This window comes from Chenopodium album, chromosome 17 (genome assembly GCF_948465745.1).
Source record: "Chenopodium album chromosome 17, dcCheAlbu1.1, whole genome shotgun sequence".
Classification (NCBI taxonomy): domain Eukaryota; kingdom Viridiplantae; phylum Streptophyta; class Magnoliopsida; order Caryophyllales; family Amaranthaceae; genus Chenopodium; species Chenopodium album.
In genome coordinates, this window is record NC_137850.1 from 33411127 (window position 1) to 33423134 (window position 12008).

General features: G+C 34.3%; 2 protein-coding genes across 2 annotated transcripts; both read left to right on the forward strand.

Moving 5' to 3' along the window:
- The first annotated feature begins 816 nt into the window (after window positions 1-816).
- Window positions 817-5591, forward strand: LOC145588842 (uncharacterized). The gene is made up of 4 exons (XM_081645438.1): window positions 817-1021; window positions 1166-1219; window positions 4662-4923; window positions 5096-5591. The coding sequence occupies exons 1-4, from the start codon at window positions 817-819 to the stop codon at window positions 5589-5591; spliced, it is 1017 nt and encodes a 338-aa protein (XP_081501564.1).
- Window positions 5592-8883: 3292 nt separating this feature from the next.
- Window positions 8884-11518, forward strand: LOC145589587 (peroxidase P7-like). Its single transcript, XM_081646229.1, has 3 exons — window positions 8884-9475; window positions 9668-9859; window positions 10789-11518. The coding sequence occupies exons 1-3, from the start codon at window positions 9254-9256 to the stop codon at window positions 11341-11343; spliced, it is 969 nt and encodes a 322-aa protein (XP_081502355.1). The 5' UTR covers window positions 8884-9253; the 3' UTR covers window positions 11344-11518.
- Window positions 11519-12008: the final 490 nt, after the last annotated feature.

Sequence of the window (12008 nt, forward strand, 5' to 3'; positions counted from 1 at the left end):
AAATGTGACTCCATGATTCACTTCGTACCATCATCCTGATCCTCCTTTCGTGGTTCCGAACCATATGGAGTTAGTAATCTCATGGATTATGAATGGGGTGTAACCTTCACGGGTCAATCGTTGTTGTCTTCGTTGTCCCTTATTCATGGTTGCCTTAAATGATCCATGAACGGTTTACAAGTTCCTTAAAAACTTGTTGGCGGCTCCCTACTTTCCTTGTCCCTAATCGTGTATGTCAATTCCCACTTCCTATGAGTGCCGAGCATATTCACACATGCTTTAACGTAGGCGCACTTCGAACGACGCCTACAATAACTTACTTTTTACTAGAGCTAACCGACAGGAATGCGCAGTTGTAGTTGATATTCTCAACCAGTATGAAAAATCATCCGGACAGAAAATTAATTATGAGAAGTCGGAAGTCTCATTTAGTAAGGGGTGAGATTTGATAAAAGAGAAGGTTTTATGGAAATTTTAGGAATGCGGCAATTAGACAGGCATGAAAAGTATCTCGGTATCCCTACGATTGTGGGAAGGTCGAAAAAGATTGTCTTTGAAGCCTTTCGTGATCGAATCTGGAAAAAACTCCAAGGTTGGAAAGAAAAATTACTGTCACGAGCCGGGAAGGAAATTTTATTAAAATTTATGATCCAAGCCATTCCTACCTATCTTATGCGGGTATACAAAATTCCGGGGGTTATTATTCAGAAGATTCACGCAGCTATGGCTCATTTTTTGTGGGGGTCGGATGGTACAAAAAAGAAGACTCACTAGAAGAGCTGGGAGTCATTATGTACTCTCAAGTGTCTAGGAGGCATGGGTTTTCGGGATTTATCGGTCTTTAACGATGCTCTCCTTGGGAGACAAGCTTGGAGGCTTATTAAACACCCAAATTCGTTACTTAGTCGGGTTATCAAAGCAAAGTATCACCCCAATTTTGATTTCATGAATGCTCGATTGAGAGTTGGTGGTAGTTACTCATGGCCTAGTTTTTGGTCCTCTAAGGCTCTAATTAGCAAAGGTATTATTTGGAGAGTAAAGGATGGAACGAAGATTAATATCTAGGCCGACTCGTGGAAAGAGGATGGAGGAGGACATTTTAAATTATATATCTCAAGTGAAGAAAACTCCAATCTGTGTACTGTAGCTGACCTTATTGATGCAGAAAATGGGAAGTGGAGAGATGATGTGATCGAAGATGTCTTCAATGACCGTGATAGTAAGTGTATCCTAGCTATTCCTTTGAGTGAAAGTGGGCAGCAAGACAAACTAATCTGGGCCACCCTAGAAATTCCTTTCTTTTAAAATACCTGTTTTGCGCTGTTTAAAACTTTAAATAGGAACATCTAAGATATTACCGCCACCATAAAAACGGCTAAGGCAACTATCAAAGACACACAGCGGAAGACTCTCCTTTAAAATATTTTAAAACAACTCAACTTAGAAAGTCAAGTCACGAAAATAAAGTCAAACCAAAGTAAAACAAAGTCAAACCTACAACTTGAAACCATTGGAGGCCCTTAACAAAACAATCCAATTTAAAACCTTTACGTTAGTCTCGCAATAGAAATATCATAAAATAAATAAAAGCAATAATACATCATAAACTTATGGATGAAGGAGTTATATCTTCGATAAGTGCAATTACTAGATATATCAACGATCACTATTATGGAGATAATAAGTTCGTTTTTTGGGTCGTCATTATCTGTTGCTAGACTATGATCAATGATCTTTGGGCTAGTCAAATAGTCCAAAGCCCGCTAGAATGGATCCTATGAGGTCACACACTAGGGTATTGGGTTAAGCAAGTTAGAGGCCCATTTATGGGCCTCATGAGCAAGTAACTAATCATGAGTTGGATTGGGCTAGCATAGTTAGGTTGGAGTTAGGCTTTGGGCTTTGTCATGGACTCTTATTTAGAGATGAGATCTATAAATAAGATACATTCCTAGGGTTGTATAACACACAATTAATAGTTGATTGTGAATCAAGGCAACCAAATCCAAAAACCCTCTCACTCTCTCTCTGACCCACGGCTCTCTCTCTCTCCTCCCCTTGGACTCACGGCCGGCCACCCCTAGTGGCGCGTGTGGTGGTTCGTGGTGGTTCGTGGTTGGTTCGTTGCTTGTTCTTCTCCTTAGAAGTCAATTGAAGGGTTCAATTGCAACTAACTAGCATTAGTGGAGGTCTTAATCCGTGCATGTGGACCAAGTAGAGGAATCACGTTTGAGGTTCTTTGTCTCCCTTATTCTTGTTCGATCACACGTGGAATCACGCTGCAAAGGTATTAATTCTAATTCTGTATGTGTTATGCATGATCTTGGGATTAAGTGCTATATGAATATGATTCATGTTTTCCGCAATCGTACCTATAAACTCCTACAGTGGAAACTAGCATGATTCGCTCTTCACTCATGCCATCATGAATATGTTCATCACCTGAAAAGTTTCTCTTTACTTGTTTCCATTACTCTCCATTAAAAATGGGTCATCATAGGGCCAAGGTAAAGACAAGGCTAATAAACACACAAACACACAATCAGCAAAGCTGAGTACATAAGCGTATTTAAACACACTAACATGCATTTACCTATCAACACACAACTTATCTTGTTGCACCTGTTTTTCAAGCATACAACATTCAACAAAACTTCTCAACTAAGTAACTAAATAGTTTATTAAGTTTTGATTACGCATCAAACGGGTTTTCCCCCTAACCTGCCCCAATAAAGGGGTACTAACACGGGAGCTAACCGTGCCAGTATAAAAGAACCACTCGTAAGTGGCGGAATTCCTGCGCATAATAATAAAAGGAAAATACAGCGTCCTGTACTCCCAGTAGAAGTTATGGTCAAATATAAAGTCGCATAACTCCCCCCATACGTTCATACTCAAGGTATATACGTTCCAAGAGTTTTGGTGCGTAATCTCTTTCACTTTACATTGTTTACATATTATTAGACTTGGTGATGACTCTCAAACCATAACACAATTCAATCATTATAATTATTCAAACAACTCAATATACCAATTTAATTCTTGAATAATTAGTGAACATAATATTTAATGTTGAACCCATTTTTAATCTACCTTGGTGTCAAAGACACCTTAAACGCATAATGCGCCACAATTCCTATCCCTCGGTGTTAGAAACACCTTAAGTTCACTAAGGCACCAACATACAATTTATTCCTCGTGTACATAGACACTTACATATCTCCTTTCCCATGCTTATAGCATTAATAAAAATCATATGAACCATAATAAAATTCCCTTTTTATATTCCAATCCAAATTAAACATTTAGTTTAATTAATCATGCTTTCTATCATGCCATAAATAAAAGTGTGGTTCATATTCAACACTCCAAACTATTATTTTCCAACCATTAATCCATCACAAATAAATTATGCTTCATAATTCAATCACCAATAACAACCAAATCACAATTTCCATTCCAAATCTAGCATGATACTTACTTGTAATCAATTAATCACATTTAGCATGCTACTACATCATCAAAATTATGCTAAGTACGCGAACGTACCTTGAATACGATCTTAATATCGCCACGACTAATAGAAATCACTCACTTCGAAGTCTTCTATAATTTAAAATCATAGAAGAGTATTAAAATCCTCTCTACACAAATTTCCAGCAATATATACCATTATTAAACCCCTCATAATCTAATTAAAACAAGCTGAAATTATATTTAAAACATCATACTTTAACCCTAATTAATGGGTAATTAAAATTCCTTAAAGAAACTTGATTTTTAATGTACTACCAAAAATTCCAGCATTATATTTTAATGAAAACTTGTTGTAATTAGGCTTTAAAATACTTAAATCAAAGGTTTAAACCATCCTATATCATAATCCTTCAATAATTAATGATTTATGAATCTAGGGTTTCAAAATTGGGGCTTTTTAATTAGAATTAAAATCTGAAAATTAAATTACATACTACTTACAATCAAACATCATAACATTAATCACAAAACCCATATTTAATAATTAGATCTAAGGTTTAACAAAAATTAAAAAAAAGATTAAGTTTTTTTTTGTTTTTTCGAAAAAGGAGCAGCCGGACAGCAGGTCGGCACCACTGCCGGCTGCTGCCAGTGCGGGTGGCTGCCGCTACTGCCGGCTGGTGCTGCTGGTGGCCGGCGGCCCACCGGTGATGGTGGTGGCCGGCAGTGATGAAGGCCGAAAAAAAAGGGGAAGGGGAAAAAAAGAAAGAAAAAGAAAAGAAAATAAAGGAGAAGAGAGAGAAAGTTTACCTTGGTTTTTCTCCACTCTGGGCAAAGTTTGATTTGCCCCAAGTGTTGAATATTTATACCCTTTCTCTAGAAACCCTTCTTCCTAAACTTTTCCTTTTTAATCTTTCCTAATCCCTCTCCTAATAAAACTTTACTAAAATAAAACTTCCTTAAATTAAACCCCAACTTAAATAAAATAATTAATTAAATAACTTTCCTTTTATAAAATATTTTCAAACTTATATAAATAATTAAAATACTATAAATAAAACATTTCAAATTATTTAAATACTTCACAAAATACTTATTTTAAATAAAATACGTATTAAAATACAGGGTATTACAGGCCTTATCTAAGACATGGGACTATACTGTTAAGTACTCTTACATGTTAGGGAAAGGGTGTGAACTCGACAATTTTCACAGAGCGTGGGTTGAAATCTGGAAGGCTGACGTCTCTCCTAAAGTTAGACACTTCTTCTGGAGGCTTTGCACAGGTACTCTGCCTGTTCGAGCTTTGCTTCTGAGACGCCACATGGTTGATAATGCCACTTTCCCGTGGTGTCTCACTGAAGAGGAGTTAGTGGAGCATGCTTTAGTGGGTTGCACTCGTGTTAAAGAACTGAGGGAGGACTACAAATGTGAGCAATTATTGAGGTGGGATGAGCATAACTCCCTATGTGATATGTTTACTGGCTGGAGTTCACTTGACAAAAAAAGTAGTTCAGCAAGGAATGTTCCTTGCTTGGAGCATATGGAATGAAAGAAACCTCAAAGTCTTCCAGAACAAGTCTACACACAACTAGGTTTTGGTTGAGTGAGTTCTAAGGTATGTTGATGAATATGAGAGCTACTCTGCTCGTATTTACCACACCAAGTTAAATAGAACACCTCGCAGCCCCAACTCTTGGATTGCCCCGCTTGCGCACTTCATAAAGCTGAATTCAGATGCTTTTCTGTCAGAGGAAGGTTGGGTGGGTCTGGGTGTTGCTGCTAGGGATAAAGAGGGGAAAGTGGTGTTTGCAGCGACGAGAAGATGCAGAGCCTGGTGGCAGCCCAAGATTGCAAAAGCCAAAGCACTGTTAATGGCACTGAAGCTGGGAAGACACTACGGTTTGCAAGACATTATCCTGCAATCTGATTGCAAGCTGCTGGTTGAACGGTTGGGAAGAGGGTCGAGATACTCTGATGAGGTTGACACTGTGTTAAGTGACATTTTATCCTTCTACGTTCATTTTAATTCTGTAATTTGGTCCCATGTGAGAAGAGATGGTAATTGTGTAGCTCATGCTCTAGCAAAGCTTATTCCTTTTGGAGAGGAATAAACAGGGGAAAATCATTGTCCCCATGTTGTTGCTCCTTATGTAATTTCGGATGCTTTGGCCATTAATTAATCAATGCTTTGCTTGTCTTCAAAAAAATCTAACAACGAGAGCTACCCAAATAATTCACAAGCTTATCAAGACTAATTTTGGTATTATTGGGAGCAATGGGCATGTGTAATGAGGCCAATCAGGCCACAAACCCACCTATACTGGGCTTCCGTGTGTTTATTGTTTAGCATAGAGCATAGTGGTCCTGGCCCAGCACTTTGGACTTTTCTTGTTGTTTAGGTGCATGAAATCTTGAATTTTCTCGTACCATATTTTAGTTGAATAAAATTCTAAAGATGATTCTTCCTCGATCGATATTAGGTCGATAATTAGTAGCTTTTAAAACGAATTAGTCTTAACCGGGTCAAGATAAGATCGTGAATTATCACTATCCTGAAGTTGAATAGTTTCCCGTTACCTAAAAAAAGACTATCAATCAACGAATCAATCTATAGTCATACAGTAACGGGCACATTAATGTGGATGTAATTGAAGATTACAAAACAGTCACACCCACACCTACACCTACACCCGCAAAAGCATGCATCGTACCGTATGCTCTTTGTTAGTGGATCCAGAAATATATTATATACTCTATTACTCTCACCTAAATCGAGCCTGTGTTAGCCATGCACACGCTTGCGCGGTAACTAGAGGATGACCTCTAGTCTTAATAAAGGTTTACAAGAGGGATATAACTAGAGAAAGACAAGGGGAGTGTATAACTATCAATTGCTTAATCAGATCAATTACAATATTCAAGTCATAGTAATAAGTCTCACAATACTAATAGTGATGACTTTAAAATAGGTCGAGTCACTAATAGATTAAAATGTATTCCATTGGTTAGATATAAAGTCAAGTTCCCAATGGTCAGTCCAATATCAAGTACGAGTTTGTACAAATCAATATTATATTGATATGTTCGGTTTCAAAATTTCGGGTTAATTTTCAATTTCAAACAATCAGTTTCTAAGTTGTTTATTTCTGGCAGTTTTGATTGGGTTGATAGGACTAGGAGACCAATTATATGATTTATACTAAAAATCAACAATTCTATTGTGATTATAATTGTATATATAATTAACCAATAAGAGTTGGCTCAAGTGGTATCAGTTTAATGTCGCTGGTTTCGAGTTCGAGCTTTCACTGAATGCAAAAAACTCTAGTTGAAATATTCACCCATCATAAATCAGATATGCAACACAGGTCGGATTCAAATATTGTCAAACACAAAAAGTGTCATTAACTGCTGTTGGAGTACTTTAGACGGTATGTTATGTCAAAAGTGTAAAGGGCCCATTTGAATTAACTCTAGCTTTAGTCTTTAAAAAGGAACTTTTGCCCTTGATAATATAATTAGTGACCAAGTATATTTTGCCATTTAGACATTATTATAAGGTTTTTTATTTATTTTAAAATTATTAATAATATAGGGAAGTGAGTAAGATTGCCGAATTTCAAGCAAAATATAGCCATGCAATAATTTCAATGGATTTAAATACAAGTACTCCGTATCTTCTACTTTTTCTCATAGAAATGGTAGTGAAAAGTGATATACTAGTAGTAGAGCATCAAATTCGAAGCTCAACTTAAATTCTCACACAAATCAAGAAAAGAATATGGGAAAGGACGAAATGTCATCTGATCAAAATGTACACTCTCTATCCGATCCAGTATATTAGCCGTCATTTTGGCCAACTATTTTTTATCCCAAATATTCTCGTACTTCGTATACTTTTTGTGCAATTATAAGTTTACATTACTCTTTCGATAGTAAATTAATACTCTCAATTTATTCTTGGAAAACTATTAATGCAACTCTAATAAGGATGGACTGCATTGTGGGGTCACTGCATTGTCTGTGTATATGAGAAGATTAAAAGGGATTTACTAAGAATGATTACTCACTTGATCACTTCATTTCTAAATGATGGTTACGTGTATCATTTTGAACGTTTTTCTTTATTGATTAGGTTTAAACTATTTTCCACATTAACATAATTTGGTTTAACAAATTTTCCCTCTTACACATCTATTTCTAATTGTTAATCGTAACTTTTCTCCAAGTTTTAAAGCAACTATTTTTATTGACAAATTATTGCTTTTCACTGCATGAAATAACCAAAGGTAACAATATTTTAGGTATGGACAAAGTTGATATTAGCAATGTTGATATGTTTAATTTTATCGTAAATTCTCAAACTTAAACTTCTTTAAAATTTCTCTTTACTTGCACAGATGGAGTAGAGTTCTAAAATATATTACAAATTATACACTTTGTATATATACAAGCAGGTTAAGGGTTGTAGTATACATTATAATAGTTTATTTTTTTTTATAATAGGCACCAATTTAAAGTTGGTTCAATTAAATAAATAATAAGTTTCAAAATTAATTTGACATCTTTACATGCATTTCCTCGTTGACTTTTAATGCATCCTTCTTTAAAGAGATTCAATAGCCTCATATAATTTCCGAGCTATAAAGATTTTTGTAAAATCTTAGAGCTGAAAGTTCTAATAAATATTACACGTAGTACATGCTTCCAAACCATGACAAAATAATCGTGTCAGAATACAATTTGAACAATTATTTAAGGAAAACGAAATTTTCCAGCAACAAAAAATTAAAATAATTATTTTTTTATATAAGAACAACTACTAAATAATTATTCATCAATAAAAATGAGTAAAATGACACAAAAAATTCACATTCTTTCAATGAATTATTATAAAATATGATATTTTCCTAACAAACAAATTACTCCCCTTCACACAAAATAAAATAACAAATTAATTTAATAAGAGAAAAACAATGAAAAATTGACAAGATATAATAGGGCCTTCTAATAACAGCTTTCACGTGAATTAATTTTAGCAAAAAACAATATTTAATAAAACCATAAATTGCCGACAATCCATTAAACATACAAAAAGGGCTAACAATTGTTTCCAGGAAACATACGCGTCTTTGCATTCTGTCTTTTACTACTATACTCTACTAAAATACACAATTTCTTTCGCTTTCTCTAATTTAATTCCTTTCGTTTTTTCCTTCCATATTATTTGTCATGAATTATAAACCGTTCCCTTCAAAATTTCCTAAAATTATTATTGGGTTGAAGTCCCTTTTGTTACCATCACCTATTATCTTCAACCCCAAAAAAAATATTTTAAAAAAATTTTGAACCCGTAATATAATACGGATGAGCGTATATCTTGTTATGCGAAGGTACATTTAATGATACTTACACATTCGCTCAATTCAGTTCATCAAACTCAATGATACGTGACTGAGGGAGTGGGGACATACAGTACACCCAAATGTGTAATAAAAAATGTTGTATATATGTAGTTAAAATAATACTTGTAGAAAAGAATCACGGAAATTATAAAGCTTGAGATATGCTTTAAGGTGCCATCTATATATGATCATGAAATAAAGTTTTTTTTCTCCAGCTGTGCTTGTTATATATAGAGTTTCCATATAAAGCTATTTTCTCTACATTTATAATATAGAAACTACCTCAATGTTCCTAGTAAGTTGAAGAGTGTAATTAATAACCTTTCCAAATTTAATAAAATTAGTAATTCATCTAGCTTTATTAATATATGATGGGTTCATCATCAATGTACTTCATAGCTAGAATATCTTTTCTATGGCTACTTATTTGTGCCAACATTATCAATGCTCAACTTACGCCGAATTTCTACGCAAGAAGTTGCCCGAAGCTTCACAACATTGTACGTACTACAATGGCTCTAGCGGTTGCTAGAGAACCGCGTATTGGTGCCTCTATTCTTCGCTTGTTCTTCCATGACTGCTTTGTAAATGTGAGTATTATACCCTTCGATACATGTATTGTATATATGATGATATTTAATTCACAATTTCACATCAAGTTTATCTCATGAAAATAAATACGAGTAACAAATTTTGATATTGGTCACACATTTTATCATGAACCATTTATGTATTTATACAATTTACAATAATATTAATTGGTTGTTGGTTATATATTTCAGGGTTGTGACGGGTCGGTGTTACTAGAAGATACGCCAGCTTTCAAAGGAGAGAAGAATGCCTATGCAAATCAAAATTCATTGAAGGGTTTTAAATTGATTGATATAATCAAAAAGAATGTGGAAGCTAAATGTAAGAATACAGTGTCTTGTTCTGACATTCTTGCTCTTGCTGCACGAGATGGAGTTGTTTTGGTAAGTAATTTTGATTGCTACTTGACTCCTTTTGTCAATCATTTTTAACATTCGGATTTAGTTGTCATATTGTCTAAACTATTCATAACAAATAATTTGATGATAAGATGTGTCCATACAAAATTTGTTGATAAGATGTGTTGAACTGACTAATTGATTGTATTCATTCTTTTTGTTTCCTCATCACATCATTCAAGTGGTTTTATTACATAAACATTTTTATAAAATGAAAATTATGTTAATTGGTAATATATGAACTTCCAAATTTTTTATTTCCTCCTTAACTTATTTTAGGACACTCCATAATTTATTTTTGAAGGACTCCATAAGCTAAGTGGTTAACTTTTTTTTTTTTTATTCATAAATGTTTTTTAATTTAAGTAATAAGAAATAGTCTAATATTTTGTTTTTTTTAAAGAAGATATAGTCTAATATTAATACTCTGTGTAACACATTTTGGACAATTTGGAATTTTAATAAGTTAGCAGAAAAATCAAGATTACTTTATAAAGACTGACAAAAGTTGAGGTTTTATAAAACATTTATTTCTATATAAGGCAATAAGATATAGTCCTACTATTTCTGCTATTCAAAAAAAAGAAAACATTTATTTCTATATAAGGCAATAGAATTAGGCAATAGAATTAGGTAGTAGAATTAATATTGGAGTACTTTCATTACAGAAAATGATACTTGTATTATTGTAATATTTATATGCATTAGTATATGATATATAACATTCGTTATGCTGATTTTACGTAATATTTGATGAATTCATACATTCCAAAATTAATGTCAATTTACGAAGTATATTAATGATTAGATGCAACTTATTGTGCATATATTTTTATTTTTATTTGAATAAACTTAATACAGTATATATTTTTATATGCAATTGAATATAATTATTTTTGAAATTGTAAATGTAGTTGGGTGGTCCTAGATGGAAGGTACCACTAGGAAGGAGAGACGCAAGATTTGCAAGCTTTAGCGCAGCAAATGCCAACCTTCCACCACCAACAGCCAACCTTGCAACCCTTATCTCCATGTTTGCCTCCAAGAACCTAACCGCCCGCGACATGACCGCCCTAAGCGGGGCCCACACCATCGGCATGGCACGGTGCTCATCGTACCGGTCCCATATCTACAACGAGGCCAACAACATCAATGCCGGCTTTGTAGCAGCCAGGATGAGCACTTGCCCATCCATAGGAGGGGATGATAACTTAGCCCCTCTTGACATGAACTCCCCGAACCATTTCGATAATAGCTATTTTCGGAACCTCATGGCTAGGCAAGGGCTACTACATTCTGACCAAGAGTTGTTCAATGGTGGATCACAAGATGCTTGGGTTAGGCTTTATGCTAAGAGTAACTATGCTTTGGCTCAGGATTTTACTGCTGCTATGATTAAAATGGGGAATATTAGTCCACTTACTGGATTTAATGGTGAGATTAGGAGGCATTGTAGGTTTGTTAATTGATAATAATTCATTATCGAGTTGATTTGTATCATTGTATGTATGTATATGATAGGCTCGCTCATTGAAGAACAAATGTATGTTGGTTAAACATGCATATTTTTTTGTTTGTTACGGTATTATTTTATAAGAATTGATTCTTCACCCTCGATTTCATGTTAATCATAAAGTAGGGCGAGCACGTAATTTGAGGGAAAAAGTGTAGTTAGTTTGACAAATAAGCAATGTATGTACGTAGTATGTATGAACTGATCCCTATGTTTTCTTCTAAATGCATTATTTTGACGGGAATATTTTAGGGATAAAACTTTAACAAAAAAGTTTTTAGTTGTGTAAATAAAAGAGGCTGAAGTTAGTAAAGAGACATGATCGTGAATCCAATAACAACATATTACAATTGAGAATGTATTGGGTGCGGACCAGTGATGGATCTAGAAATTTGACAATTGGGGGACAATTTCGATAATTCAACTAACATCAACATGTTTTTTAAAAAAACGGGTACACAATACAAATAATTCGGGTACATACTTGTTTAATATAAAAAGTTACAAACCACTTCACACTAAAACGACGTTTTCCGAAGCATTGTCTTTGAGGGAAATTATGAGTTGTTGGTTGACAAGGTTTTTTAAGAATGTAGGCTCTCCTCACCGGATTTTTTTGAT

Bases quoted from the DNA above. Each gene is read 5' to 3' on its own strand.
- LOC145589587 (XM_081646229.1), top strand. From the start codon at position 9,254: ATGATGGGTTCATCATCAATGTACTTCATAGCTAGAATATCTTTTCTA. The intron at 9,476-9,667 runs GTGAGTATTATA...TATATATTTCAG, and splicing joins TCCATGACTGCTTTGTAAAT to GGTTGTGACGGGTCGGTGTT. The intron at 9,860-10,788 runs GTAAGTAATTTT...TTGTAAATGTAG, and splicing joins CACGAGATGGAGTTGTTTTG to TTGGGTGGTCCTAGATGGAA.
- LOC145588842 (XM_081645438.1), top strand. From the start codon at position 817: ATGGGTTTTCGGGATTTATCGGTCTTTAACGATGCTCTCCTTGGGAGA. The intron at 1,022-1,165 runs GTATTATTTGGA...TTATTGATGCAG, and splicing joins TAAGGCTCTAATTAGCAAAG to AAAATGGGAAGTGGAGAGAT. The intron at 4,924-5,095 runs GTGGGATGAGCA...GTGAGTTCTAAG, and splicing joins AAATGTGAGCAATTATTGAG to GTATGTTGATGAATATGAGA.